Below are 27,070 nucleotides of genomic sequence, written 5' to 3' on the forward strand. Positions count from 1 at the left end.
GAATTTTAGGTTGGGTTTTAAAAAACTCGATCTGCTTAAAACATATTTATTTATTTATTTATTCTACCATAAACTTTTATTCACAACATATTAGTAGGCCTACAATATCTTGCATGAAACGGATATTTAAAAATACACTATAATGTGTAACGGTAGAATTATAATTCTAATGTAAAAGATTAACAAAATAAAAACTGAACAGTGTTGTGTGTTGATCGCGAATGACTAACAATACCATCTTTCCCACAGCACATGTGCACACACATTTGCATAACAAACGCACGGCATACCAAACTACGATGAGATAAAATTAATTCTCTTCTAAACACGTAACGAAGAGAATCTATTCCCTTTTTTTTACATTAAAATAAATTGAGGGCGCTAAACATAAAACTTAAACCATCAAAGCAGTTGGCGAGACTGAGCCAAAAAAAAAAAGATGGTAAATGTGCTCTCCCTGCCTCAGCACTAAGGCCCTGCCACAGCCTTTTGGGGTCGTTTCCACCACATCACCAGATGCATTGATGTTGTCGCCTCATGATGTGTGGTGGAAAGGGGGACGTATAATTCTGTGAACCCCAAACACAGTGGCCGCATGCCTTTAACTCTATTCCACCGACCAGCGTGGGAATCGAACCCACGACATACGTGTTGTCAACACGACGCTCAGGCGACTGAGCTAACTGATCATTTTGGTTTTAAGAAGGTTAATATGATAGTTATGACGTACTGATGAATTACGTAATACACGTATAAATAGACTATTATCAGCTGTTCAGTCATGTACTCTTTGTAGCTTAGCGGTTAATGCTCAGGTTTGGGTGCTGTCAGTTCTTGTAGATTGGGTTCGAACCTCAACGGATATTTTTTTTTATGGAAAATAATGAATATTGTTATTCTTTTATTTTGAAAGAGAGATATTTTGAGGCTTGTAAATGTCAGGCCTAAGCAAGTGGACCTTTTTTAAAATCAAAACCAAAGTTGCATGGCATTTTCCATTAAATAGACTGCCATAAAACCTCGAAAAGAAGCCCATGTGCTTCTTCGATTTTAGTAGTCTTGAGTGGGCTTCTTTTCCACATGGAGTTCTTTTCGAGATTACTTTTGCAAACTAAAAGAGGGGAGATGCTAGGTTCCCGCCCGGAAAATGTTTTATTTACATGATTTGAACAATCTTCTAATGTAAAGATTAACAACATCAAAATTTAACAGTGTGGCGTGTTGACCGCGAATGACTAACATATGATCTTCCCCATAATAAACCTGCACAAACTCATTTACATAACAACGCACGGCATACCAAACTGTTTAAAATAGAGCTGCAAGGTCCCCGGAAATGACATCTATTTTTTTTTTCAAATAACATGTATAAGAATCTTCAGTACCCCACCATGCTTGGGTTGAGCAAAGACAATTTTGAAAAATATTTGTTTGTTTTTTTTTTTTTTATTTATACTGGGCGACCTCTTCAGTCATTGAGCTCTATACTTTATTAAAATTTAGTGACTTTATTTCTATTTTATATCACTGTGCTTCCCTTTTGTCAATGGTCCACTTGAGCACAGTGTATTAACATACGAAAATATATTAAAATTAGTGACTTATTTCTATTTTATATCACTGTGCTCCACCGGTGCCAAATTTGATCGTAGTAGAGAATGCCTCGAATAAACAGTCAAAGTTGAGACATATTGGTTAGAATATTATTTTATTGTTTGGAATTCGTGAAATTTATATAAAAAATAAAATAGAAATTGAGTAAAACCAAATCGTCCCTGGGTGGGCTTGAACCACCAACCTTTCGGTTAACAGCCGAACGCGCTAACCGATTGCGCCACAGAGACATATCGGTTAGCATATTTTATTGTTTGAAATTTGTGAAATTTATATAAAAAATAAAATAGAAATTGAGTAAAACTATATCGTCCCTGGGTGGGCTTGAACCACCAACCTCTCGGTTAACAGCCGAACGCGCTAACCGATGGCGCCACAGAGACATATTGGTTAGCATATTTTATTGTTTGAAATTTATATAAAAAATTAAATAGAAATTGAGTAAAACCATATCGTCCCTGGGTGGGCTTGAACCACCAACCTTTCGGTTAACAGCCGAAGGCGCTAACCGATTGCGCCACAGAGACGTATTGTTTAGAATATATTATTGTTTGGAAGTTGTGTAATTTATATAAAAAATAAAATAGAAATTGAGTGAAACCTTATCGTCCCTTGGTGGGCTTGAACCACCAACCTTTCGGTTAACAGCCAAACGCGCTAACCGATTGCGCCACAGAGACATATTGGTTAGACTATTTTATTGTTTGAAATTTGTGAAATTTATTGAAAAATAAAATAGAAATTGAGTAAAACCAAATCGTCCCTGGGTGGGCTTGAACTACCAACATTTCGGTTAACAGCCCAACGCGCTAACCGATTGCGCCATAGAGACATATAGGATAGCATATTATTTTATTGTTTGAAATTTGTGAAATTTAAATAAAAAATAAAATAGAAATTGAGTAAAAAATTATCGTCCCTGGGTGGGCTTGAACCACCAACCTTTCGGTTAACAGCCGAACGCGCTAACCGATTGCGCCACAGAGACATATTGGTTAGCATATTTTATTGTTTGAAATTTGTGAAATTTATATAAAAAATAAAATAGAAATTGAGTAAAACCATATCGTCCCTGGGTGGGCTTGAACCACCAACCTTTCGGTTAACAGCCGAACGCGCTAACCGATTGCGCCACAGAGACATATTGGTTAGCATATTTTATTGTTTGAAATTTGTGAAATTTATATAAAAAATAAAATAGAAATTGAGTAAAACCATATCGTCCCTGGGTGGGCTTGAACCACCAACCTTTCGGTTAACAGCCGAACGCGCTAACCGATTGCGCCACAGAGACATATTGGTTAGCATATTTTATTGTTTGAAATTTGTGAAATTTATATAAAAAATAAAATAGAAATTGAGTAAACCATATCGTCCCTGGGTGGGCTTGAACCACCAACCTTTCGGTTAACAGCCGAACGCGCTAACCGATTGCGCCACAGAGACATATTGGTTAGCATATTTTATTGTTTGAAATTTGTGAAATTTATTAAAAAATAAAATAGAAATTGATTAAAACCAAATCGTCCCTGGGTGGGCTTGAACCACCAACCTTTCGGTTAACATCCGAACGCGCGAACCGATTGCGCCACAGAGACATATTGGTTAGACTATTTTATTGTTTGAAATTTGTGAAATTTATTAAAAATAAAATAGAAGTTGAGTAAAACCATATCGTCCCTGGGTGGGCTTGAACCACCAACCTTTCGGTTAACAGCCGAACGCGCTAACCGATTGCGCCACAGAGACATATTGGTTAGCATATTTTATTGTTTGAAAATTGGAAATTTATAGGCCTATAAAAAATAAAATAGAAATTGAGTAAAACCATATCGTCCCTGGGTTGGCTTGAACCACCAACCTTTCGGTTAACAGCCGAACGCGCTAACCGATTGCGCCACAGGGACATATTGGTTAGCATATCTTATTGTTTGAAATTTGTGAAATTTATATAAAAAATAAAATAGAAATTGATTAAAACCATATCGTCCCTGGGTGGTGGGCTTGAACCACCAACCTTTCGGTTAACAGCCGAACGCGCTAACCGATTGCGCCACAGAGACATATTGGTTAATATTTTTTATTGTTTGGAAGTTGTGTATGCCTAATTTATATAAAAAATAAAATAGAAATTGAGTAAAACTATATCGTCCCTGGGTGGGCTTGAACCACCAACCTTTCGGTTAACAGCCGAACGCGCTAACCGATTGCGCCACAGAGACATACTGGTTAGCATATCTTATTGTTTGAAATTTAGGAAATTTATATAAAAAATAAAATAGAAATTGAGTAAAACCATATCGTCCCTGGGTGGGCTTGAACCACCAACCTTTCGGTTAACAGCCGAACGCGCTAACCGATTGCGCCACAGAGACATATTGTTTAGCATATTTTATTGTTTGAAATTTGTGAAATTTATATAAAAAATAAAATAGAAATTGATTACAACCATATCGTCCCTGAGTGGGCTTGAACCACCAACCTTTCGGTTAACAGCCGAACGCGCTAACCGATTGCGCCACAGAGACATATTGGTTAGCATATTTTATTGTTTGAAATTTGTGAAATTTATATAAAAAATAAAATAGAAATTGATTAAAACCATATCGTCCCTGGGTGGGCTTGACCCACCAACCTTTCGGTTACCAGCCGAACGCGCTAACGGATTGCGCCATAGAGACATATTGGTTAACATTTTTTATTGTTTGGAAGTTGTGTAGGCCTAATTTATATAAAAAATAAAATAGAAATTGAGTAAAACTATATCGTCCCTGGGTGGGCTTGAACCACCAACCTTTCGGTTAACAGCCGAACGCGCTAACCGATTGCGCCACAGAGACATATTGGTTAACATTTTTTATTGTTTGGAAGTTGTGTATGCCTAATTTATATAAAAAATAATATAGAAATTGATTAAAACCAGATCGTCCCTGGGTGGGCTTGAACCACCAACCTTTCGGTTAACAGCCGAACGCGCTAACCGATTGCGCCACAGAGACATACTGGTTAGCATATTTTATTGTTTGAAATTTAGGAAATTTATATAAAAAATAAAATAGAAATTGAGTAAAACCATATCGTCCCTGGGTGGGCTTGAACCATCAACCTTTCGGTTAACAGCCGAACGCGCTAACCGATTGCGCCACAGAGACATATTGTTTAGCATATTTTATTGTTTGAAATTTGTGAAATTTATATAAAAAATAAAATAGAAATTGATTACAACCATATCTTCCCTGGGTGGGCTTGAACCACCAACCTTTCGGTTAACAGCCGAACGCGCTAACCGATTGCGCCACAGAGACATATTGTTTAGCATATTTTATTGTTTGAAATTTGTGAAATTTATATAAAAAATAAAATAGAAATTGATTACAACCATATCGTCCCTGAGTGGGCTTGAACCACCAACCTTTCGGTTAACAGCCGAACGCGCTAACCGATTGCGCCACAGAGACATATTGGTTAGCATATTTTATTGTTTGAAATTTGTGAAATTTATATAAAAAATAAAATAGAAATTGATTAAAACCATATCGTCCCTGGGTGGGCTTGACCCACCAACCTTTCGGTTACCAGCCGAACGCGCTAACGGATTGCGCCATAGAGACATATTGGTTAACATTTTTTATTGTTTGGAAGTTGTGTAGGCCTAATTTATATAAAAAATAAAATAGAAATTGAGTAAAACTATATCGTCCCTGGGTGGGCTTGAACCACCAACCTTTCGGTTAACAGCCGAACGCGCTAACCGATTGCGCCACAGAGACATATTGGTTAACATTTTTTATTGTTTGGAAGTTGTGTATGCCTAATTTATATAAAAAATAATATAGAAATTGATTAAAACCAGATCGTCCCTGGGTGGGCTTGAACCACCAACCTTTCGGTTAACAGCCGAACGCGCTAACCGATTGCGCCACAGAGACATACTGGTTAGCATATTTTATTGTTTGAAATTTAGGAAATTTATATAAAAAATAAAATAGAAATTGAGTAAAACCATATCGTCCCTGGGTGGGCTTGAACCATCAACCTTTCGGTTAACAGCCGAACGCGCTAACCGATTGCGCCACAGAGACATATTGTTTAGCATATTTTATTGTTTGAAATTTGTGAAATTTATATAAAAAATAAAATAGAAATTGATTACAACCATATCTTCCCTGGGTGGGCTTGAACCACCAACCTTTCGGTTAACAGCCGAACGCGCTAACCGATTGCGCCACAGAGACATATTGGATAACCTTTTTTATTGTTTGGAAGTTGTGTAGGCCTAATTTATATAAAAAATAAAATAGAAATTGAGTAAAACTATATCGTCCCTGGGTGGGCTTGAACCACCAACCTTGCGCCACAGAGACATACTTTGTTAGAATTATTTATTGTTAGGGATTGTGACATTTATTGAAAAAATCAAATAGAAATTGATTAAAACCATAATATCGTCCCTGGGTGTGGGCTTGAACCATCAACTCAGAAAACGGAATACAGTATTCATCTTTTACGCATGAATGAGTACAATATGACGTCATTTTTTGCTCATGTTTTTTTCCGGAAAACTGGAAAAAGGCCACGACACTCTGCGTTTCGTGAGGGGAGAGAGAGATAATAATTGTTTTGAACGTTGCTTATTAACTTTCTCCATTTTGTGGAGATGAATACAGAAGTCGAAAACTGCATTAGGAATAGCTATCAATACATTAAGCTTCCAGCAAATGTTAAGCAGGTAGGCTAAATATAGTTATGAGCGTATAAAATCCGAAATATGCTAGGCTAGTTAGCTAGGCTAGGCCTACTCGATCGTCAGTTATCTATATTTTACTATAGTTTTACTGACTGACACGCGCTGCAGAGGCCGACTAACTTGGCCTTGCTCACTCATTCTAGGCCTAGGCTTTAATGGCTATCTATGCCAATTCTTGGCTATACTACTATGCCTAAACATTAGACCAAGAAGGTAGTGCTGGTTTGTGTGAGTGCATTTTGCAACTGCATTAATTATTATATTATAAGGCCTACTATGACTAGGCTAGGCCTAGATAATAGATAGGCTTTTAGGTAGGCCCAATAAATTATGAATGAATTATTTAGGAGGTCTAATTATACTAGTCAAGTATTCCTATAGCTGGGGGGATAGGGCAAGCCTTTTAGTCTTAATAATTATAATTATTTCTTCTTTTTTTTTCAGACTCTTGGAAATTCAAGTAAAGAATATGAAAAGCAAGTTGTTAATTTTAGCATCAAAAATCAACTTCGATACCGGGGTAACCTAGGTAATGCTGTATAAATAATAGTTATGATAATATTATTAGATAAGGAATAAAAAAAAGAAATATATTCACATTGTCACTTACATAATGTGTAAACATATCCAATGTGTTACCTAGTAGTCTTGTAATTCAAATAGAGAGCAAAAACATAACAAAATTGATCAAAGTTCTTAATTAAAAACTTTGTGCCCCTGAATTAAAAACCTTTGAAGGCAAACATTTAGTAGATTAGTATTATACATTAGTCTAAAGCCTTGTCTACACTATTCAATCTTTATATGACAAAAAATGTGGTGTGCCCATATATGGACATGATGATATCATATCACTACCATATTTGGGCACATCACACTTCTTTTGTCAATGTAGTTTGATTGTAGACAGAGCTTTAACTCAAACTGAAAGAATGTTATTTTATTTCAACCATCTTATACATTATTGCTTGCCGGACAATACTGTAGCTTTTCATTTTTTTTTTAGTTTTCCATTCTTTATTACATCTTTCCCATTAATCAACATTTTGTCATCAGGTCAGTTTATTTTTATATCGTCATTCTCATATGTTATTCATCAAGAAGGTTTAAATCAATACCAACCAGTTTACACAATCTTTTTTCCTTAATTTCAGTGAGGCAGGTAAGAAAAGATGAAAAGAAATATTACGAGGAGCTATTGAAGTACAGTAATGAGCACCTGATGCTTTACCCATACCATCTATCAGACATAATGGTAAAAGGACTACGTATTACCCCATTCACCTACTATCATCGTATGATGCATGACACCATGTCCGGAGAACGAAGCTATGATTCTCTTCCCAATTTCACAGCTGCTGATTGTAAGTTATCAATATCTTCATTCATCTCAGCAAAACAATAAACATTGTGTTTCTTGAATACAATCAACTCTCCCAATACTGGAATCTATAAAACCCAGGGAATTCTCCCCAAACCAAGCCTTTTCTTTTCTTATTAAGACAGTCAAAGTGTATCTTTGGTATTGGGAGTGTACTATATACTGATACAATGTTTGTTTGTCTTTGACTTCTAAGAAACAACACATATTATGAAAGCACTGATAGTGTTAATTACACCTAGGAGCTATTTCTATTTTGGATAAAAATAAATATTTGATTCTGATGAATATTAATTAGATGTATATAATTTGCATATTTTGTTTTTTCAAGGTTTGCGTTTGCTTGGAATTGGTCGAAATCAGTACATAGAGATCATGAATCAATGCAGATCATCAAGAGTAAGTACAAGCTATCTATCGCTACATTGATTTGATTTGATTTGAATTGAATTTATTTGGAAAATCATCATAAAAAAAACATACAAAGTGATAACATAAATTACGGACATTACAAATAATACATTTATAAGAGATTTTCCAGGATAGCCCAAAAAGCTTATCAGCTTATTTCCATTGGGATCCTTTTACAATCTAAAATAAAAAATATAAACATTACAAACTGGTTATCTCGCGTCAGGGCAGACTAGCAATTAAGTACAAGCTATCTATCACTCCCGGGGATCAGCCAGTATAGCTAAAGTCCATGCTAAAATTGTGCGATAAATTGTGACATTTTGACACTTGACGGGCCAGGAACTTAAACTACTAATTTCACCCTTCATTTCCCACGCTTGTGCGTCCTCGTAAATGCGGCACCTCCTCGTATGTAAATATATAAGAGTGAGTACTGTAGATTTGTCATAATTGCTAGTCACAAATTTAAAACTAACTATTGTTTGCTGGTTGTAATTATTGAAGAAATAGATATTTTTTAATCTAGCAAAGTTACGTAGGCTTGGTGATCTGCCAATTGCCGTAAATTCAACTTTTTATAAAATTAATAAATTTACCAAACAATGTGGTTGCTTGATAGCAGCTTTGTAAAAACTCTTAGGGGTAGTGGACATTAACTATCACAACACTAATTAGTTTGTGCACATGCTCAGATGATTGAATCCTTAATTTAAACTGCATCAAAAGTCTGTCTCATTATGCTTCTATATGACCTGTGACCTGAACGGACAGCATGTGTACAAATGGTTTTAATACTGGCTTCAGTAGAGTAAACTAATATTCCAAATTTAATTAATACATTTGTGCAATTATGTTTAACAGCATTTTTTTGCTTTTAAAATACAGGATATATTTTATGCTTCAGTGGATACTGTAGGTTAAAGGTTATGCTCACATAATTGCATTTTTAGGTGGGGGTCTCAAAGACAAATACACTTTATACTGTTCACATAAAATAAATACTTTTTCTCCATTGTATGATTTGACAATACTAGGTCACCAAGACTTTCCACAGAAATCTTCAAAACAGTTTTAACGAATTTCACTGAATTTGTTTGCGTACATTTTAATCTTTATTAATTTTTTTCACCTTACTAATCACTTTGTTTTGATTTACTCATATTGCATTTGTTTAATTTATTTTACACAATTTTAGCCAACAATTAATCGCCCTGGTAGTATTCAAGTAAGTTAATACTTAGTGCTGCTAGTAGTGCTTGTAGAATTCATACTTATACTTATTCAGTTTATACTTAAGTTGACAATGTATGGAAATCTTGGAAATGTTATATCCAAGAAGGCTAACAATGTCAGCATACCTTAATTGCACTCTTACACACCACCAAGTTCATTTAAGTATTGCTTTAGTCAAATGCTTACTCTACTCTTAGTTGTATTTTGCACTTTCAGGCTTTTCTGCATTCCTCCTTCTGCCTTGTTATAATTTCTGCAGTTGTTGTGTGCATGGTAACATAGCTTCCATTGTCATATTGCTTATCTCATGCTTTTTCTTTAGACTAGGTTCATTTTAAACATTAACATAATTCACAAGAAAACATTCATTAAGCAAGTTATATTTCAAAATCACAATTACAAAATCCATACAAGCAACATACTTAGACCAACAAAATGGCTTATATTTCAAAATCAGTCATTTGTTTTCATAAAAGACATTACATGAACAATTATAGTGGGCTGTGTAAATAACACAACAAAAGGGTAACAACACATTTTATTAAATATTATGTACTGTTAGTATTTTTACCATGGGTACATACTGTAACTTTATTAGAGGTTCACAAAATCTGCTTACAATTATGTTGGTGTGTATGCTACGTATTAGAACATAGATTGTTTTTGGAGTTTTCTGAAACCATAATGTGGTGGTTAATGGTAAAATAGATAACTATTCTATATAATGTAATATTTTTCAGAAATTTTTCCGCAAGAAGCCGATCAAAGACCTTTTGCCAGTATCACCTATAGACTCTGTACCTATTGACCCTTGGTGGATCTCACAAGTTGGCTATATAACAGAAGATGATATCAAGGTAGTCACCAACTTGCACATTCATATTGTTATTTGTTTCAGAGTTTGCCTATGGGGATAAATAAAGTTTTAAATCAAATTTTATTTTTGTTGGTTATTGATCGTGTTTGATCATGTTTTCAGTCTTTCAATTAATTTTGCCAATTATATTAAGATAAATATTTCAAATATTAAAAATGTAACGTATATCTCCGGGTATAATCCCACTTCATGTCTAATCCCACCACCTATTTTATGTCTGATTTCACAAACAGGCATAGGATTTCACATACTGGGTATAGTCCCAATTGGGCATTGTGTAGCCTGGTATCTTAGTAGTAGTTTTCTAATATCTTACCATTCTTTCATCGTTTGTTTTTACTTAGTCTGTGTCTGTGGGAGAGAAAGACATTATTGATAAAGTGATTGATGTTGGTCCAATGAAGACGGGTGGACTTGATTGCTACTTAGTACAAAGTAAGATTATAAACCAATCATCTTAAACTAAGTAAGATCAACCATTCAACTTAAACTAAGTAAGATCAACCATTCAACTTAAACTAACTAAGATCAACCATTCAACTTAAACTAAGTAAGACCAACCATTAAACTTAAACTAAGTAAGATCAACCATTAAACTTAAACTAACTAAGATCAACCATTCAACTTAAACTAAGTAAGACCAACCATTTAACTTAAACTAAGTAAGACCAACCATTCAACTTAAACTAAGTAAGACCAACCATTTAACTTAAACTAAGTAAGATCAACCATTCAACTTAAACTAACTAAGATCAACCATTCAACTTAAACTAAGTAAAACCAACCATTTAACTTAAACTAAGTAAGACCAACCATTTAACCTAAACTAAGTAAGACCAACCATTAAACTTAAACTAAGTAAGATCAACCATTAAACTAACTAAGATCAACCATTCAACTTAAACTAACTAAGCTCATAAACCATTCAACTTAAACTAAGTAAGCTCATAAACCATTAAACTTAAAATAAGCTAAATCAGGTGAAATTATGTATGTGTAAGTGTTTAATATTTTGTATTTTTTAATTTACCAAATGTTTTATTCATAATTTTTCAAGAATTATATAGGAAAGGATTAATATACATGGATGTACCCATCCAAGATGATGATTGTATTGTTGGTGAGTTAACATACTTTTTAACTTAATGAAGGCTGCAGGTGAAATACATCCACTATACCATCTATATTATAATAGCAGTAACACAAACTAACTTACTCTATCTCCTAAACTGCAAGACCAAAATTAGTGCCATTTGAGATGATGCAACTTACAATTGCCTTTTAACCATTCGGCTATGTTAGGATGGCAACACATTGTATTTTTAGACCAATTTCACAATCAGGTCACAGAGAGGTCATCATGAATTGACTGCTAGTTTATTATTGTAATACAACATACTGTATTTGTGATGCATTCAAAATTCCAAGTTGAATAATATATGGCTAAATTATGACAATGTACAACAATAACTTGTTTATATATAATTCCAGTTCCACCTCTCGAGGGATTTGTAATGAATCGCGTCCAAGGTGATTACTTTGAAACTCTTCTCTACAAGATATTTGTATCTATTGATGAACATACAACTGTAGCTGAGGTAAGGAGCATTTGGGCTAAAACTAGGAACTTAAAAAAACAAAATTAACTTGTAGGTCATTTAAAGAGCCCAGTTTTCTTGTAAAAATAATTATTTTGTTCTCTATGATACTGTAATTATATACAGTAGCACTGTTCCGTGCTTTATGAGTAAAGCCTTGTCGACACTTAACAAAACAAAATTAACTTGTAGGTTAATTTGAAGAGCCCAATTTTCTTGGAACAGTAAAAAAAATTACTTTTAAGTAACTATATGTACCATATGGCTTTTAAGTAGGCCTACTCATCTAATAATACTACTATTACTGCTCTGTTTATTTATTCCTCTTTGATTTGAATGCAGCTTGCCAATGTGTTAGAGATTGATCTACAGTTAGTAAAGAATGCTGTGTCCATGTATTGCCGTCTTGGCTTTGCCAAAAGGAAAGGCAAAGATGCTGATCCTGAATCTTTACATCCGTCGTGGAATGAACCTTTGACTGCTATATCCACCAATAAGAAGTAAGTATGTAACCTTTGACTGCTATATCCACCAATAAGAAGTAAGTATGTAACCTCTCACTGCTATATCCACCAATAAGAAGTAAGTATGTAACCTCTCACTGCTATATCCACCAATAAGAAGTAAGTATGTAACCTGTCACTGCTATATCAACCAATAAGAAGTAAGTATGTAACCTTTGACTGCTATATCCACCAATAAGAAGTAAGTATGCAACCTGTCACTTTTTTTTTATTTTTATTTATTTTTTTTTTTCAACAATATTTTATGAGGGTTGTCCATCCAGCATCAGCTGATCATTAGGGACCCTCAAACAAACAGTAAATACAAAATAAACTATAAAAACACAAAATTAACAAAGATATAAAAAATAAATATATATATATATATAAAAATATACAGAAAGCCAACAATGAAATCAATAAGAAGTAAGTATGTAACTTTTGACTGCAAGTAAACAAGTAATTATTTAAGAAACATCTTAAAACTGACTCATTTCCAAAGTAGTGCTGATTTTTGTGTGTAATTGATTAAGTTTAATTTATTTAATGTACTAATCATCATCATTATCAACCAACACATTGGTCTTTCAAGAAAGACTTAATGAATAACTAAAATAATAATGGTGTTTAAATAATTGAGTTAATAAATGATTGAGCTTTTATCTTTCTTTTTTTTAATTCAGAACTTCAGAGAATGAAGATGTGTTACTGATAGATTGGACCGCTGGCATAAATGATAAGACACCCTCTATTGACAACTCTACTACAGCCTCTGATACAGCAAGTTTAGATGACCCTGGTTTGTATATTTCATTTGTTGGTCTAGTCAACATATACACTATAAAGTGCAAAGTGCCAGTGAGTGCTGCAAGCAGAGCTACAGTATAGCAATGAAGTGTGAGGTCAAATGAAGTGTGAGGTCAAATGAAGTGTGAGGTCAAATGAAGTGTGAGGTCAAATGAAGTGCGAGGTCAAATGAAGCATGAGGTCAAATGAAGCGTGAGGTCAAATGAAGTGTGAGGTCAAATGAAGTGTGAGGTCAAATGAAGCATGAGGTCAAATGAAGCGTGAGGTCAAATGAAGTGCGAGGTCAAATGAAGTGTGAGGTCAAATGAAGTGTGAGGTCAAATGAAGCGTGGGTCAATTTGCTTTGCAGAATGTGAATAGCTGCTACTAGGCAGCAAGTAAACAAAAGACCTTAATTAAGACAAGCAATTAGACCTACTGTATTACACCATTTTGTAACTAATACCATTATTCTATAAAGCTGTAATGTCTCCATCTAAACTTGCAACAGAGTAACACTACTAGAATGTTCATGCTCCATTGTGCTCTTCAGTCAATGTATGGAAGCTACCTTATTCCTTTTGTGTAAATCCATAAGAATAGTATAGTTTGGTTTTCTTGTAGAAATAATACCAAGTTTGATGAGTACAACATCCACAGCTCACAGTAAGAGGATAGCATTCCTGTTTGATTCAACGTTGACAGCATTTCTTATGATGGGAAACCTCTCTTCTGTAAGTGTGCTATAAGATTGTCACACCTATATATATAAGACACACCCATGACTGAGAGTGGAATATTGGGTCTCTATGTAGCTGATGTATAAAATGCACTTATTTCTAGGTAAAAAAATATCATCATCAAAACAATGTTGTGACATATTGTATATATATGTTAATATGTTATTGCACTGATGAATGGCTAGTGTTATTAGCTCTGCTTATTTTTCAGGCTGTTTTACTTTATTGCTTTGATTTAGCTTTTTGCTTATTTTATTTTATATCTCTGTTGAGATCCAGCCACTGATACCCACAACATTGTTATTTTTCCAGTGCTTATTTTATTTGTATCTCCATTGAGATCCAGCCACTGATACCCACAGCATTGTCAGTTTTCAGTAATTTGCCCTTGGATTTATATATGCTATTATATATAGAAGGTGCTATAGTAAATGAGCAAATGTTAAGATTAATGTTAATATTCAAGATAATATAGCTTTCAAAAATCTAAACATGGTTTTATTTTTACCTCCTCACATTATAGTTGCCTTCTTAGAAATAAGTTTTTAATTGGTCACATTAATTTGACAGGGACTAAAGAGTCATGCTGTCACAATGTTTGAAGTTGGTAAATTGTCAGATGAATCTCTTGATAGCTTTCTCGGAGAATTAGAAAAGGTAAACTACATTCTTGATATGCATTAAGAAAGGAAAACAACTGTAAATTGCAAAATTTATTACGGTAATTGCTAACATCTTGTCCCCAAATATGGTAGTGATATGCCCAAATATAGTAGTGATATGACATCATCATGTCCATATATGGGTACATCACATTTTTGTTGTCACATCAAGTTTGATAGTGTAGACAGAGCTTTAGAGTTTGTATTCTTTCAGAATAATTCCCAATGATTTGCTTATTTTCTAGGTTCCTGCTACAAGTTTGATAGTGTAGACAGAGCTTTAGAGTTTGTATTCTTTCAGAATAATTCCCAATGATTTGCTTATTTTCTAGGTTCCTGCTACAAGTTTTGCTGAGGGTGAAGCACAAAGATATTTTGAACATGCCGTCATTCTACGCAAGACAATATCTTATCTAAGGTAACTTACTACAAGAGTTAAAAAGTATTATTATTTTGGAACTTTTTTTTTATATTAATCATTTTCACTATTCATATAATATTAACAAAAAGAATCCACCTAAAAACAGAAATCGTAAAAAAAAAACATCAACAAAAACCAGGAAAAAAATAGGTATAGGTGTTGTGTGTAGACATTTATAAGTTCTAACTAAATGACAAATTATATTTTGAGTCGCGTACCTTCACACCCAATCGCTGATAACAAGTTAACAAACAAAAGCACAAATTATTTTGACAGTTAATTCAATTTGACTGCATTTTATGTTGATTTATGGTTTAACAAAATTTTACTTCGTCTTTTTAGGTATAATAAGGAAATTAGCCCAGACCCAGAGATGTACCCCACAGGCTTAGGCATTGATTTGTTAAGGTGTGAAAGTTTGCTGGGCTTAGAACCAGCAACATGTTCTAGGGTTCTACAAAAGAATTATGAGTAAGTAGCCTTACTGTAGGCTGTGGTTGGTTTTGGTGTTTATGAGTAAGTAGCCTTACTGTAGGCTGTGGTTGGTTTTGGTGTTTATGAGTAAGTAGCCTTACTGTAGGCTGTGGTTGGTTTTGGTGTTTATGAGTAAGTAGCCTTACTGTAGGCTGTGGTTGGTTTTGGTGTTTATGAGTAAGTAGCCTTACTGTAGGCTGTGGTTGGTTTTGGTGTTTATATGTACCTCTCACATAGTTCAATCAAGATCAATCGGTTGCCATGTCTTTCAAAATAGATATTTATAATAGCAGTTTATTTTGGTATTTGTAATTTTAAATTTTTGTAATTAAAAATGTGTTTAACATCTGCTGGCCTATGTATTTGGAAATAAATGCCCTGGACCTGAGTCTAGTGAAAAAGAAAAACGATTGGAAAGAAATGTTTTCAGAATGGAAAATGATGACTATTTGTTTTTGATTTGTCAGATTCCTAGTATCAATGGCACCTCTTAGTAATGAGATTCGTCCTGTAAGTAGTTGCATTCCACAACACATTGGTCCAGCCATACCTGAGGTAGGTACAAACAGTGTAAACAGATTGAATATGATTGGTAGTGGTCCACAATCATTACTTCTAAATGTTTAATGTTTGATGTTTTCTTTTCTAGGTGAATTCAGGATGGTTTAAGTTGTTCTTATATAGTAAGATTGGTAGTGGTCCACAATCATTACTACTAAATGTTTAATGTTTGATGTTTTCTTTTCTAGGTGAATTCAGGATGGTTTAAGTTGCTCTTATATAGTAAGATTAGTAGTGGTCCACAATCATTACTACTAAATGTTCAATATTGGATCTTTCTTTTCTAGGTGAATTCAGTATGGTTTAAGTTGTTCTTATATAGTAAGATTGGTAGTGGTCCACAATCATTACTTCTTGTTAAAGGTTCAAGACTAAGGTGTCTACCAAAGATGTTTCAAGTAAGTACAATCTTATCTTATCCAGCTTACCACCAGTGACACTACTTAATATCTAATTGATTTTTATAAATATTTGTCTTATTGTTTGACTAGTTAGTTAGAAAGACACATCCCAGTTGGATGATCCAGTATTTTGAGGGGAGGTCCTGAAAATGTTAAAATGCCTGAACCTAATGTCCTACCTTTTGCTTTAGCTGGCTTGAATCTGCATATACGCGATACATTAGTTGACAACTTCTCTCCCTCTTCAGAAATCAAATAAATAAATCTGGTAATAATGTGATAATTATTTTTATGCATTTAGGAATATGACAGATTATTGATTACGACATGGGGTCACGACCCTGGAATAGTTGCAACATCAAATGCGCTATTGACAATCAATGACGCCCTCTCACATTCTGCTGTACTTATTCAGGTAAGTTGTACACCTAGTCTACAATTATTTAGCGCCATTATTTTTAAATTCTTCATTGCTATAAAAACCTTTTCAATGTTTTTCATTTTATTAAAATCACAAAAATTAAATTGTTTGTAATGTATAATCATATATAAAGATATATTGTCCCCCTGAAAAAATAATTCTTAATTCTTAATAATTATCCACTTTGACCTAAAATTGGACCGAAAGAAAAATGTATTTACAGTACCTAAAAAACTCTAAGTTATAGCAAAAATAGTCAAATTGGCTACCACCAAATGGATTTTGGGTTGAATTTAACCATTTATTGTTTTTGAGAGGCAATACCATTTTTTAAAACATAACTAACACCAAAAGCTATGAAAAAGTATTAAAACTGATATTAGGAAATTTCACAGTACATATTTAGAACTGACATCCAACAACTTGAATAGACAAAGGAATACAACACAAGAATATTAAAAAGATTGGATCATTAAATATATGAATATATGTAAATGAATGACTGCTGTTTTGAAGGTTTCACTTATGTGGATTTCTGTTTTAGGTTCATGGCTGGCTAACAGACGGTGACACCACCTGCATACCATTCCCTCTACCAGCAGATTCTAAACAAGGTATTATTTTAATAGTTAATTACAAGTATTGTTAATAATCAGAAACACTGCCCAATTCGTTTTGAATCATACTGCTATCAAACATTGGCATATAACTATTTTTCTATAATTAATAATATATCAAAACAACAATGAAATTGCTTAGTTCTTTGTTTTTTAAATTCTGTATAGCTTTTGTTAATGTTATTTTCATAATTTAGTTTAAGTTTCCTTGTAAATAGGCCTATTGTTAAATTTTTTTTTTTTTAAATAAAATAAAATAAAAAATAATTTAGTTAAGTTTCCTTGTAAATAGGCCTATTGTTAAATCATTTTTTTAAAACTTTTATTTTATTTACTCTGGACGCACCTTCATCCAAATAAATTATTATATTATTATATCATAGGATTTTTAAATAAGATGTACATGGTTGAATTATGAACTAAGACAATTCCAATTCCATCTGGTTGAGGCATTCCATAAAAGGTGGAATTTTATCTTATGATTTTAATGAATAACTTCAGTTAGGTCTTGTTAAGATTGTATACTGAATGTGGAGATATATAGATTGAACTTAAATAGCACCTTCCAGTATGTAATGTAATGTTGTTCGATTTATATAGAACTTATACAATCAAAAGATTGTCCCAAAGCGCTGAGAGAAAAAACAGAAAGAAATTACAAAAAAAAAGATGGGTTTTTAAGAGTGTTTTGAAAACTATGATAGAGGATGCATTTTTAATAGGATCAGGAAGATTGTTCCACAGTTTAGGAGCTGCAACTGCAACTGCAAAAGCTCGATCACCATGGTCTTAAGGCGGCTGGGTGGAACAAAAAGTGCAGATGGATTATGTTTCCAACATCTAAATACTGAATAATAATGTTCTTTTTTTACAGATGAATTTAGTATGGAATGTATGCATCTTCACAGTGCAATAACTAACGTATCTAGCCTCCTTGATTTAAAACACTCCTGTGGTTATATCACGTTACTTAACACCGGCAAAGTTACGTTAAAACAACAACGCAAAATGCCGACAAAAACCTCATCAAGAAGTTCGGTAAACAGCAGCAATAGTGACGTACGCGTCATGCAGGAGCTTACAGATGCTGCGAAAGATCTCGACCAATCAAGTTCAAGTGCGTCGTTGTCATCGAGAGAGAAACTATCCCTAGATGTTGAATCAGCTTGCGATAAAGAAGCAAAGGAATCAGAATGGGTGTTGCTCGATTTATTCTTTGGCGTTCCTCTCTTTGATGATGCTGTCAATAGAGCAGTTTGTTGCAAAATGGCTGAAAATAAATTATGTCACAAAGATAGGTATGCCTATTAATATTTGTTTGCATATTTTAGTATATTGCTTGAATCACTGGCCTCATACCGGGGCAATCCATTCACAGAGCAATCACACACAAGAATGGCTTTGGGAATGGTTTTAAATCTTCAAAAAGAATTTGAACCTAGGTAGAGGCTATACTCTGAGGTGGAGGCTATACTACTCCACATGATGAGTTTATTATCACTATGAAATGTATACTATGAAAACCTGACCAGTAGAAATGACAATACAAAAACTTCTAAGCATTTGTTTTTTAATTTCTTTTTCTTTAACTTTTTCACTTTTTTGACTGGTATCCTAAAGAGTTCTACAAATACGTTAATTTCCTAATGTAAAATTTATTAATTTGTTTATTTTGTTGCAGTTTATCAGAACTACTACAATCAACTCGAAGACTTTCCTTACAGCTTTTAAATTTTATTGCAGAAAAACAGGTAAGCATAATTTAGTTCAGTTAGTTGCACTTTGGGTCGATATGCTTGCTTACTTATCCCAGGGTCCTAAGTTCAAATCTTGTCAAAGTTCAAATCTTGTCATAGTCCAAAAACCAATTCAGTGCTACAACTTGTTTAGAAAGTAGTCAGTTGATTTGAATAATAATAAACCTAAGATAGAATAATTTAAAAAATAAAAATAATCATTTTTAGAATTATACTGTTGTTTTATTACATTCATGAATAAGTTTTTATCTTATGTTTTTTTAATGCAGGACTTGCCTGTAATATCTGATCTGCCACTGGAGCCGAGTAGTCATAGAAACATCTCTGCTTCTCTCTCCTGCCCTACAGTGTCGTACCCAACTAAAAGTTTAATGTTTGATGGTGCTTTGTTAAAAGAATGGGCCGTAAGGTAAATGTCGTTGTCGGCTGCTGAAAGGAAATCTGTGGTGTTTTAGGGGTATTTTGATGATGTGATCAGTGGGTTTAAACATCCTGATATTTATAAGTGGCACAATGAAAACAGTAATGAGGGAGGGGGGAGAGGAATATTGTAAAAACTAATCTACAAAATGATAATTTAAATGTTAAAGTTAAGTGTGTCAATATGTTCTATACTATATAAATTCTGTACTATACAGAGATTTTGTGTTGTAAAAACAAAAATATTAATAGTACCGTAGAGATATTAAATCAATTATGATGTTCATATAGTTTGCAAATTATTACTTATTAAAATTTATGTTCAGTGACCAACAAGAAATTTAAATAAAAAATGTATTTGTATAGTGTACAATGTATGGAATTGACTACAGATACCCCTTAAATTAGCCACATAAAAATTATTGGAACATTTCTTTGTTAGTATTTTAAAATTGCAAGTTTTAACAACGTATGTCAACATACATAGTTATTTTAATTATATTCTTTTACTGTATATTAATGTATTATACTGCTAATTGACATTTTGTATTGTTTGTGATCATCGGCCATTGTGTATATATACCTCTAGATTTCTTATTTTTTATTGAATGATAATGTTGACTCTTCTAAAACTTGAATATACTGACAAATATAATTATTTTGAATCCTAGTAAAGAATTTTTGATCTTCTGACCGAGTAAAGTTGCATTCACACTTGTATCATGGAATAAAAGATGGCGCCATTCTATTCTCTAGGAATGTAGCTTGCATTCACACTTGTATCATGGAATAGAAGATGACGCCATTCTATTCTCTAGGAATGTAGCTTACTAAGTCTGTGAAATCATAAGTCATATCAGAGAGTTCTCTATACGATTTTCTATTATGTAACAAAACGGTGCCGTCAAGTGTGAATGGAGCTTAAGTCTGTGAAATCATAAGAGTTCTCTATACGAGTTTCTATTATGTAACAAAACGGTGCCGTCAAGTGTGAATGGAGCTTAAGTCATATCAGAGAGTTCTCTATACGATTTTCTATTATGTAACAAAACGGTGCCTTCAAGTGTGAATGGAGCTTAAGTCATATCAGAGAGCCAAACCACCGAACATGCAAACAAGTTATTTGTATTATAATTTTATTATCTCATTCATTTTATTATCTAATTTATTTTATTATCTTATTATATTACATAATACTTGACCAAATAGTGTGTACATTGTAAGAAATTATCACCATGTTTTAATACCTGTTTATAGACATAAATTGGACTGATGTAAGCAGTTGTTGATGTTTCTTTAAATTTTATCAATAATAAATTTATTTATGAACTGTGATTTTTTAAAGACTGATTTGTTTATTTCAACAAATTTCTTTATTTCTTTCAGAAAAAGTATTACATAACAATAAATTTAATACTGAATTAAAATATTTTATTATGAACACATTTTCTAACAAATAATCAACACAACAGGAAGCGGAGCTGAGGAGGGTTGAAGCATGGTCACCAAAAATGGTGTGACCCTCCTCTTTCTTTATATTGCATCTTTGTTTACTTTTATAAAATTATGGATATACAAATTAAAAATTATATATATTATTATTTACATTATTAATTATAATATTCTAATACCTGTCTGGATAGAAAAATTACTTAATTTGATGGTAACTTGATTTCAATACTGTTGTGATAGAGAGAACGATACTTTCAAATAATTATCAATGTTGATGGTTTTTGTTCTATTTCATCAATATCAGAATCAGATGTTTATTTTTGTTATTTATGAATAACTTGAAAAAAAGGCTGGTATATCAATGAACACATTTAAAATGGATCCAGCAAGGAGTTACTTCTATGCATAAACCTTGCAAGTACTGTAATCATTAAACCTCTTAAAATGGATTCAGTGAGGGGTTGGTTGTCTATCATCATCTATGCATCTCTTATCCAAAGATATTGGCTGGTAGTCCTCTGACCCCTAAACCAGTGACCTTAAAAATGGATCCAGCGAGGGGTTGCTTCTGTAACTCCTCCTCAGATATACCTTCTGCTGAAATTGTCACGTACAACTCATCGTAATCTTTTCCGCCAAAACAGCAAGACGTAACATTAGTGGCAGGAAGCGTGATCGTCTTTAGTTTTTCTCCTTTAAATTATTAATAAAATGTTATGATGATATCTATCTATATATCTATAGCAAAAAATAAAATATATAACTCTGTTCTGTACATTTTAATGTTACATTGCTATGTTATGATGACATAGCTGTAGGAAAAAATCAATAATAATAAATAATGTTACATTGGTAAATGTTATGATTTCTATTGTTGTAATTTTGTATTTTATTGTTGGAAGATAATGATTGGCTTTGCAGACCCACTTTTGGGAATCCTGTCTCTCTCTATTGTTTGTTTTTTTTTTCTGAGACAAAATAAATGAAATATAGATGTAGGAAAAAATCAATAATAATAAATAATGTTACATTGGTAAATGTTCTTTGATATCAACCAGTCAGAGGCAACGTAAACAATAACTCAACACACAAATCAAAGGTCATCTTAAATCTCATACCAAAGGTCATCTTAAATGTCATACCAAAGGTCATCTTAAATGTCATACCAACTTTTCAACAATAGATCAAAGATTGTTTGATTGATTTTCATTTTAGAAATTTATATACTTTTAATTATTATTTTTCACATAAAAATTCATAATAGAGTACATAAGAGAAGTAAAGTACAATAAAAGTATAAAAAGGATACCACAAGCAAGTAAAAGCTTTTAATCTGTGTGGCACCCTTAACCTAACAATATAAATGTTATCATCTCTTAAAATCTCTGTCTACACTATCAAACTTTATGTGGAAAAAAAATGTGATGTGCCCATATATGAACGTACCATATTTGGGCACATCACACTTTTTTTGTCAAACTAGTTTGATAGTGTAGACAGAGCTTTAATTACATGTTGTTGTTCTGCTCACTGTTCTTACCTGTGTTTGGGTTGTATCTATTGACTTTGGACTTTGAGAACATTGCAACCCACAGCATTCCTTCAGTGTCTATGCACATACCGTCTAGCAACCCTTCATTGTTGGGAACTTTTAGTATATGACGTCGATTTTCTAAAAAAAAAATCTTTTTATTATGAATATTTTACCATATGGATGAATGATTTACCTCCTCCATGATGTTACACACAGTTTGTATAAATGAATTCTAATATGACTGTGGTTACCTGGCTACATTCTAAAATCATTCCTCTCCCCCCCCCCCCCCCCCCACTAATTATTATTAACCCAACGTTTATTAACAATGGTATAAATGTCCAGAAAAGGGGAAAAAATCATCAAGGGATCCTAGGCTACATCCAAAATAAAAAAACCCTGGCTACGGGCGTGTCAAGTAAATTAGAATACATACTAATTTCACCAGTTTCTTTATTGTAGTCGAACGCATCAAGATAGCCTGGCAGAGTGTCTATGTAATACATAGTTTTGTGATCCAAACTCCAGGCTAATCCATTTGATATGTTGACTTGATCAAAATGTGATGTCACTTTAAGATCTGTGTTTAGACAATACATTGTTCCTTGATTTAATAACACCTCTGCTGGTTTCTTTTCAGGTCCCATTGTACCTTGAAATAAATATAATTTAGGTAAGTAAATTGATATGTTAAGTAAACCAAATTGTCATATATACTGTTGACATTTCGATCTGATATTATCAAATCATCATCAGACAATGATTGGTAATTGTATGTATAAAGATCTGTCTACACGTCACTATCAACAAAATGTGATGTGCTCATATATGAACATGATGATGTCATATCACTACCATATTTGGGCACATCAGACTTTTTTGTCAAACTAGTTTGACATTTTGGTTCTACAATTAAATTTCCCTATCTATAGTATAACAGGCAGCTGAAATTTTTTGTTGTTGCACATGATGTACAACAAATATGGCAAACGCGTCATCAAATTAAAATATTCTGCATATAAATAGCAAGTTGTACTTCTCACAGACCACATGGCTTTATTGATTGAAACATAACCAGGGTAATTATGGGTAATTACAATTCATCAATCACTGTCCATGTTTGCAATTTTTTTTCAATACAGAACTGAAATAGAAAATATGTACACTTTCCAATAGATTATAATCTGTGTTATTACAGCTCATATCAGCCGGCGGCTTTAATTTTAGCCACCACATACTTTAAATACGTTTATTTTGACATTCCATTCATGCCTACCACAAATTTTGTTTAAATAGAGGATGTACAGTAATTGGGAAGATTGGGATCAAATCACCTATATTTGATATATTAACATTGAGAAGAATGTAATTGATATATATGTTGTAGAAATGAATCACCTGCCCAGAATCTGCCAGCAGGATCACACTTCCCATCATTAAAACGATTATCTGGCTTATCTGAATCAACTGCCGCGATTTGATCTAGCTTGCCACTTGTCCAGTCTAAGAACGAGAAAGAGTGACGTCCAGCAATCAATGTCCGGCCATCCTTAGTGGGTACCACTGCTCCAACATTCTCATCTAAATAGATCAACCATGAATAATTGCATAACATATAAATTAAATAAAATTATAAAAAATCTCAATGTTTCCATTTGAAGCAGATGAGAATCCAAACCTTTCCATTGACCTGGGATATATTGAACAGAACCCTTCATTTATTAACAAATTTTGTTTATATAGTAGGCGTACTGTAATAATTATTACAAGTATTTTATCAAACATTTATACTTTCATTGTTGACAAAAAAATGTTGAGTGAAAACGACTTGCATGGGCATTCACCTAAAAATGAAACAAATTGATATTAAATTATGGCGAGAGTAGCGCACCATGCATTTGGGCGTTCCACATTTCCATATGCTTTTCTTATGATCCTTGTTCACTTTCACATCTCCGATTTCTCTTGCAATGGACCCCATTGGAAATAAATTGACATGTCGATTTTATGGGTCGTCCTTGCATCCATTCACTTTGGTTTTAATCAATTTTAATTTTCCAATTGTTTGTTTTTTTCTTTGTTATGTATTTTAAATGTATTGTTGAATGGATGCTAAATGAATAAATAAATGAAATGAAATGAAAATGTTGGTGTGGTCGTTTAATACAGTACATTCAGACTTTCCTATTAGTATTACGGAAGCCATCTTGACCTGCCGAGTGTAACCAACAGCGTTTTCAGGGACACCGTGTTAATTAAAACATCGTATCCCCTGAACGGTCGGTCGTATGAGAAAAAAAATTACTGTAAAAAATGTTCTTAAAAGATTGGCCTACATAACTGTGTGATTGAAAAAATTAAAAAAAACATTTTCACCGGTTAAAATCCATCGAAAAAAACACCCCAGTGTATAAGCATAGGCGTTTGTCACAACAATTTTTCTGCAGTGCAGTGCCTATGTTTATTTCACTGTGGTGTGTTTTTAACCGATTTACTAACCAATCTTAACAGACTGAAGCTTGTCTGTTTGTGGATGATAGCGATGTACGGCATTTCCTAATATATCAACGAATATCAAGGTGTCATTAGCTCCATCCCAGTGAGGTCCTTCTAGTAACTTTCCACAGTTTTTAACCACTAATTCCACCTTCTCCTCGCGAGCAGACATGTCACTGTGTTGAAGCAAGAGCAGATGACTCAATATAGTTATTATTACACTTTGAACCCTCGATCTATCGTCTAATCATATTAATAATTTGACTACGAATAACGACCTTCTTTTGTGATTTAAATCGCAAAGTTACAAAATGTTAATCGCATGTCACGTTGGTCTACAGAACACAAATAAATGAACTGTTTATTTGTCCCCATGGTGGGCTCTAATCTACAACCGGAGGCGATCTGCAGTTCAAACCAGGGTCGGACCTATAAATAGGACGCGAAAATTGTAAATGCGGAACTAACATTTACAAAATGGTCTAGGCCTATATAATAATATATAAAATAATTTATTTGGAAGCTACACTTTAGAAATAGTGGCACACTTCTTAAGTGAAGGTGTTCCACATGAAAATAAAAGAAAAGTGATTTGAATTATGGCTAGGCCTATTATTACAAAGAAATTAAATTATACTGTATTTACAAAATATAAAACTAACAAAAGTAATACAGGATTTGATGTAATTCAAATTGTGAATGTTTTACCATATTTTCTGTCAGGAAAACAATTTTTCCATGTACACATTTTATGTATGGAACACATAAAGATTTGATTTGATTTAATAACAAAGAACTAAGCATTTCATTTCATTTCATTTATTTATTTGACCAACAAAACATAATATACAATGTACAAAGATGAATTTGTCAGGGAAGTAATACGATTACTGTAACTACAAGAGTCAGCAATCCCATGATCTTAACTAAAATAAATATTAATTTTATAAACAAATAAAGTATAAAGCTGTGAGTATACAGGAAAAAAAAGAACAAATATTATATACAAAAAAAATGAATTAAATATACAATAAAAATCCCGTTTCCCGTTTCCGGGTGAAGCCTTTACAAAGTCGAAATGCAACTTCAATATTTCAAGGAATTAAGGTTGTATAATAATGAAAAAGAGAATAATCGGTATAAGGTAGCCCGAGAAAATGAAAAATGAAGATTTGTATAAAAGAACAGTAGAGATTGAGTGGAGTAAGGATGTAATTAAGATGGCTGACATGGTATCCTCCGATTAAATTAAAATACGTCACCATCTAAGATCGCACTCAGAGAGACTCAGCGAAAGACCAAAGACCGAAAACAACATTGATGGCAAAACATCAAAGTGGAAACTCCCTTCCAGAGTTGGTGGTTCTATAAAAGAGGTGGTCACTTAAGAGCCGGGGTGGTCGTTAAGAGAGGTGGTCGATTATGAGAAGCGATCCCTAAATAGAGATGGTGGTCCTAAGAGGTGGTCACTTAAGTGAGGTGTGGTCGTTAAGAGAGGTGTTCGATTATGAGAAGAGGTCTCTTATGAGAGGAGGTGATCCTCCTTACGAGAGGTGGTCAATTATGAGAAGCGATCCCTTAACAGAGATGGTGCTCGTTCAATAGAGGTGGTCCCTTAAGAGAGGTGGTCGATTACGAGATAGCCGCGTTTTGAAAATCGGTCGCTTACGAGAGGTGGATATAGGCTGATAGCTAATGGTCCGTGTGACGATAGTCAGGTGTCACGATAATAATCAGGTGTCGCATGCACATGAGTCAAGTGGACGAATAAGAAGGGAGCGTTGTGATGCGCGGGGGCTTTTTGGAAAGCTGTGTTGGGTGTCCGAGGAGACGAGGGAACGAGGGACTCGCAAGACGGTACAAGTCGGAGATGGTAGGCTATCCGGAGAGGAGATAAGACAGTGGATATGGGACTGTGGACAGTGTAATAAAGACTTGAAGTGAACAACTGTGTTCGAGAC

The 27,070-nt window shown here is 33.5% G+C and overlaps 2 protein-coding genes and 24 non-coding genes across 27 annotated transcripts; 1 reads left to right on the plus strand and 25 right to left on the minus strand.

The window, feature by feature from the left end:
- Nucleotides 1-1,770: 1,770 nt before the first annotated feature.
- On the minus strand, nt 1,771-1,844 carry Trnan-guu (transfer RNA asparagine (anticodon GUU)). The gene has a single exon. It is a non-coding gene; the product is annotated as a tRNA-Asn (tRNA).
- Nucleotides 1,845-1,923: 79 nt separating this feature from the next.
- On the minus strand, nt 1,924-1,997 carry Trnan-guu (transfer RNA asparagine (anticodon GUU)). Its single transcript has one exon. It is a non-coding gene; the product is annotated as a tRNA-Asn (tRNA).
- A 70-nt stretch (nt 1,998-2,067) lies between these two features.
- On the minus strand, nt 2,068-2,141 carry Trnan-guu (transfer RNA asparagine (anticodon GUU)). Its single transcript has one exon. It is a non-coding gene; the product is annotated as a tRNA-Asn (tRNA).
- Nucleotides 2,142-2,220: 79 nt separating this feature from the next.
- Trnan-guu (transfer RNA asparagine (anticodon GUU)) lies at nt 2,221-2,294 on the minus strand. The gene has a single exon. It is a non-coding gene; the product is annotated as a tRNA-Asn (tRNA).
- A 234-nt stretch (nt 2,295-2,528) lies between these two features.
- Nucleotides 2,529-2,602, minus strand: Trnan-guu (transfer RNA asparagine (anticodon GUU)). Its single transcript has one exon. It is a non-coding gene; the product is annotated as a tRNA-Asn (tRNA).
- A 79-nt stretch (nt 2,603-2,681) lies between these two features.
- Trnan-guu (transfer RNA asparagine (anticodon GUU)) lies at nt 2,682-2,755 on the minus strand. Its single transcript has one exon. It is a non-coding gene; the product is annotated as a tRNA-Asn (tRNA).
- Nucleotides 2,756-2,834: 79 nt separating this feature from the next.
- On the minus strand, nt 2,835-2,908 carry Trnan-guu (transfer RNA asparagine (anticodon GUU)). Its single transcript has one exon. It is a non-coding gene; the product is annotated as a tRNA-Asn (tRNA).
- A 78-nt stretch (nt 2,909-2,986) lies between these two features.
- Trnan-guu (transfer RNA asparagine (anticodon GUU)) lies at nt 2,987-3,060 on the minus strand. Its single transcript has one exon. It is a non-coding gene; the product is annotated as a tRNA-Asn (tRNA).
- Nucleotides 3,061-3,138: 78 nt separating this feature from the next.
- On the minus strand, nt 3,139-3,212 carry Trnan-guu (transfer RNA asparagine (anticodon GUU)). Its single transcript has one exon. It is a non-coding gene; the product is annotated as a tRNA-Asn (tRNA).
- A 77-nt stretch (nt 3,213-3,289) lies between these two features.
- Trnan-guu (transfer RNA asparagine (anticodon GUU)) lies at nt 3,290-3,363 on the minus strand. The gene has a single exon. It is a non-coding gene; the product is annotated as a tRNA-Asn (tRNA).
- Nucleotides 3,364-3,447: 84 nt separating this feature from the next.
- Nucleotides 3,448-3,521, minus strand: Trnan-guu (transfer RNA asparagine (anticodon GUU)). Its single transcript has one exon. It is a non-coding gene; the product is annotated as a tRNA-Asn (tRNA).
- Nucleotides 3,522-3,600: 79 nt separating this feature from the next.
- On the minus strand, nt 3,601-3,677 carry Trnan-guu (transfer RNA asparagine (anticodon GUU)). Its single transcript has one exon. It is a non-coding gene; the product is annotated as a tRNA-Asn (tRNA).
- An 85-nt stretch (nt 3,678-3,762) lies between these two features.
- Trnan-guu (transfer RNA asparagine (anticodon GUU)) lies at nt 3,763-3,836 on the minus strand. The gene has a single exon. It is a non-coding gene; the product is annotated as a tRNA-Asn (tRNA).
- A 79-nt stretch (nt 3,837-3,915) lies between these two features.
- On the minus strand, nt 3,916-3,989 carry Trnan-guu (transfer RNA asparagine (anticodon GUU)). The gene has a single exon. It is a non-coding gene; the product is annotated as a tRNA-Asn (tRNA).
- A 79-nt stretch (nt 3,990-4,068) lies between these two features.
- Nucleotides 4,069-4,142, minus strand: Trnan-guu (transfer RNA asparagine (anticodon GUU)). The gene has a single exon. It is a non-coding gene; the product is annotated as a tRNA-Asn (tRNA).
- A 238-nt stretch (nt 4,143-4,380) lies between these two features.
- Trnan-guu (transfer RNA asparagine (anticodon GUU)) lies at nt 4,381-4,454 on the minus strand. The gene has a single exon. It is a non-coding gene; the product is annotated as a tRNA-Asn (tRNA).
- An 85-nt stretch (nt 4,455-4,539) lies between these two features.
- Trnan-guu (transfer RNA asparagine (anticodon GUU)) lies at nt 4,540-4,613 on the minus strand. Its single transcript has one exon. It is a non-coding gene; the product is annotated as a tRNA-Asn (tRNA).
- A 79-nt stretch (nt 4,614-4,692) lies between these two features.
- On the minus strand, nt 4,693-4,766 carry Trnan-guu (transfer RNA asparagine (anticodon GUU)). The gene has a single exon. It is a non-coding gene; the product is annotated as a tRNA-Asn (tRNA).
- Nucleotides 4,767-4,845: 79 nt separating this feature from the next.
- Nucleotides 4,846-4,919, minus strand: Trnan-guu (transfer RNA asparagine (anticodon GUU)). Its single transcript has one exon. It is a non-coding gene; the product is annotated as a tRNA-Asn (tRNA).
- A 79-nt stretch (nt 4,920-4,998) lies between these two features.
- Nucleotides 4,999-5,072, minus strand: Trnan-guu (transfer RNA asparagine (anticodon GUU)). Its single transcript has one exon. It is a non-coding gene; the product is annotated as a tRNA-Asn (tRNA).
- Nucleotides 5,073-5,310: 238 nt separating this feature from the next.
- Trnan-guu (transfer RNA asparagine (anticodon GUU)) lies at nt 5,311-5,384 on the minus strand. Its single transcript has one exon. It is a non-coding gene; the product is annotated as a tRNA-Asn (tRNA).
- An 85-nt stretch (nt 5,385-5,469) lies between these two features.
- On the minus strand, nt 5,470-5,543 carry Trnan-guu (transfer RNA asparagine (anticodon GUU)). Its single transcript has one exon. It is a non-coding gene; the product is annotated as a tRNA-Asn (tRNA).
- A 79-nt stretch (nt 5,544-5,622) lies between these two features.
- Nucleotides 5,623-5,696, minus strand: Trnan-guu (transfer RNA asparagine (anticodon GUU)). The gene has a single exon. It is a non-coding gene; the product is annotated as a tRNA-Asn (tRNA).
- A 79-nt stretch (nt 5,697-5,775) lies between these two features.
- Trnan-guu (transfer RNA asparagine (anticodon GUU)) lies at nt 5,776-5,849 on the minus strand. Its single transcript has one exon. It is a non-coding gene; the product is annotated as a tRNA-Asn (tRNA).
- A 361-nt stretch (nt 5,850-6,210) lies between these two features.
- Nucleotides 6,211-20,962, plus strand: LOC144854730 (protein FAM91A1-like). 2 transcript variants are annotated; one of them, XM_078712684.1, is made up of 21 exons: nt 6,211-6,343; nt 6,806-6,890; nt 7,516-7,725; nt 8,074-8,141; nt 10,130-10,246; nt 10,611-10,701; nt 11,324-11,386; nt 11,758-11,864; nt 12,207-12,364; nt 13,051-13,166; nt 13,778-13,887; nt 14,464-14,550; nt 14,888-14,973; nt 15,319-15,447; nt 15,918-16,005; nt 16,299-16,409; nt 16,714-16,827; nt 17,378-17,447; nt 18,325-18,748; nt 19,132-19,201; nt 19,477-20,962. In XM_078712684.1, the coding sequence occupies exons 1-21, from the start codon at nt 6,272-6,274 to the stop codon at nt 19,618-19,620; spliced, it is 2,520 nt and encodes an 839-aa protein (XP_078568810.1). In that variant the 5' UTR covers nt 6,211-6,271; the 3' UTR covers nt 19,621-20,962. The 2 variants fall into 2 exon arrangements, with proteins under 2 accessions (XP_078568810.1, XP_078568811.1); XM_078712685.1 differs by lacking the exons at nt 6,211-6,343; nt 6,806-6,890; nt 7,516-7,725; nt 8,074-8,141 and adding an exon at nt 9,358-9,381.
- LOC144854731 (regucalcin-like) lies at nt 20,747-25,421 on the minus strand. Its single transcript, XM_078712686.1, has 5 exons — nt 25,113-25,421; nt 24,012-24,194; nt 23,050-23,265; nt 22,620-22,751; nt 20,747-21,772 (listed from the first exon to the last, which is right to left on the minus strand). Exons 1-5 carry the CDS (start codon nt 25,279-25,281, stop codon nt 21,570-21,572), a joined length of 903 nt encoding a protein of 300 aa, XP_078568812.1. The 5' UTR covers nt 25,282-25,421; the 3' UTR covers nt 20,747-21,569.
- Nucleotides 25,422-27,070: the final 1,649 nt, after the last annotated feature.

Source organism: Antedon bifida, chromosome 10, assembly GCF_963402885.1.
Source record: "Antedon bifida chromosome 10, ecAntBifi1.1, whole genome shotgun sequence".
In the NCBI taxonomy this organism is placed as follows: Eukaryota; Metazoa; Echinodermata; class Crinoidea; order Comatulida; family Antedonidae; genus Antedon; species Antedon bifida.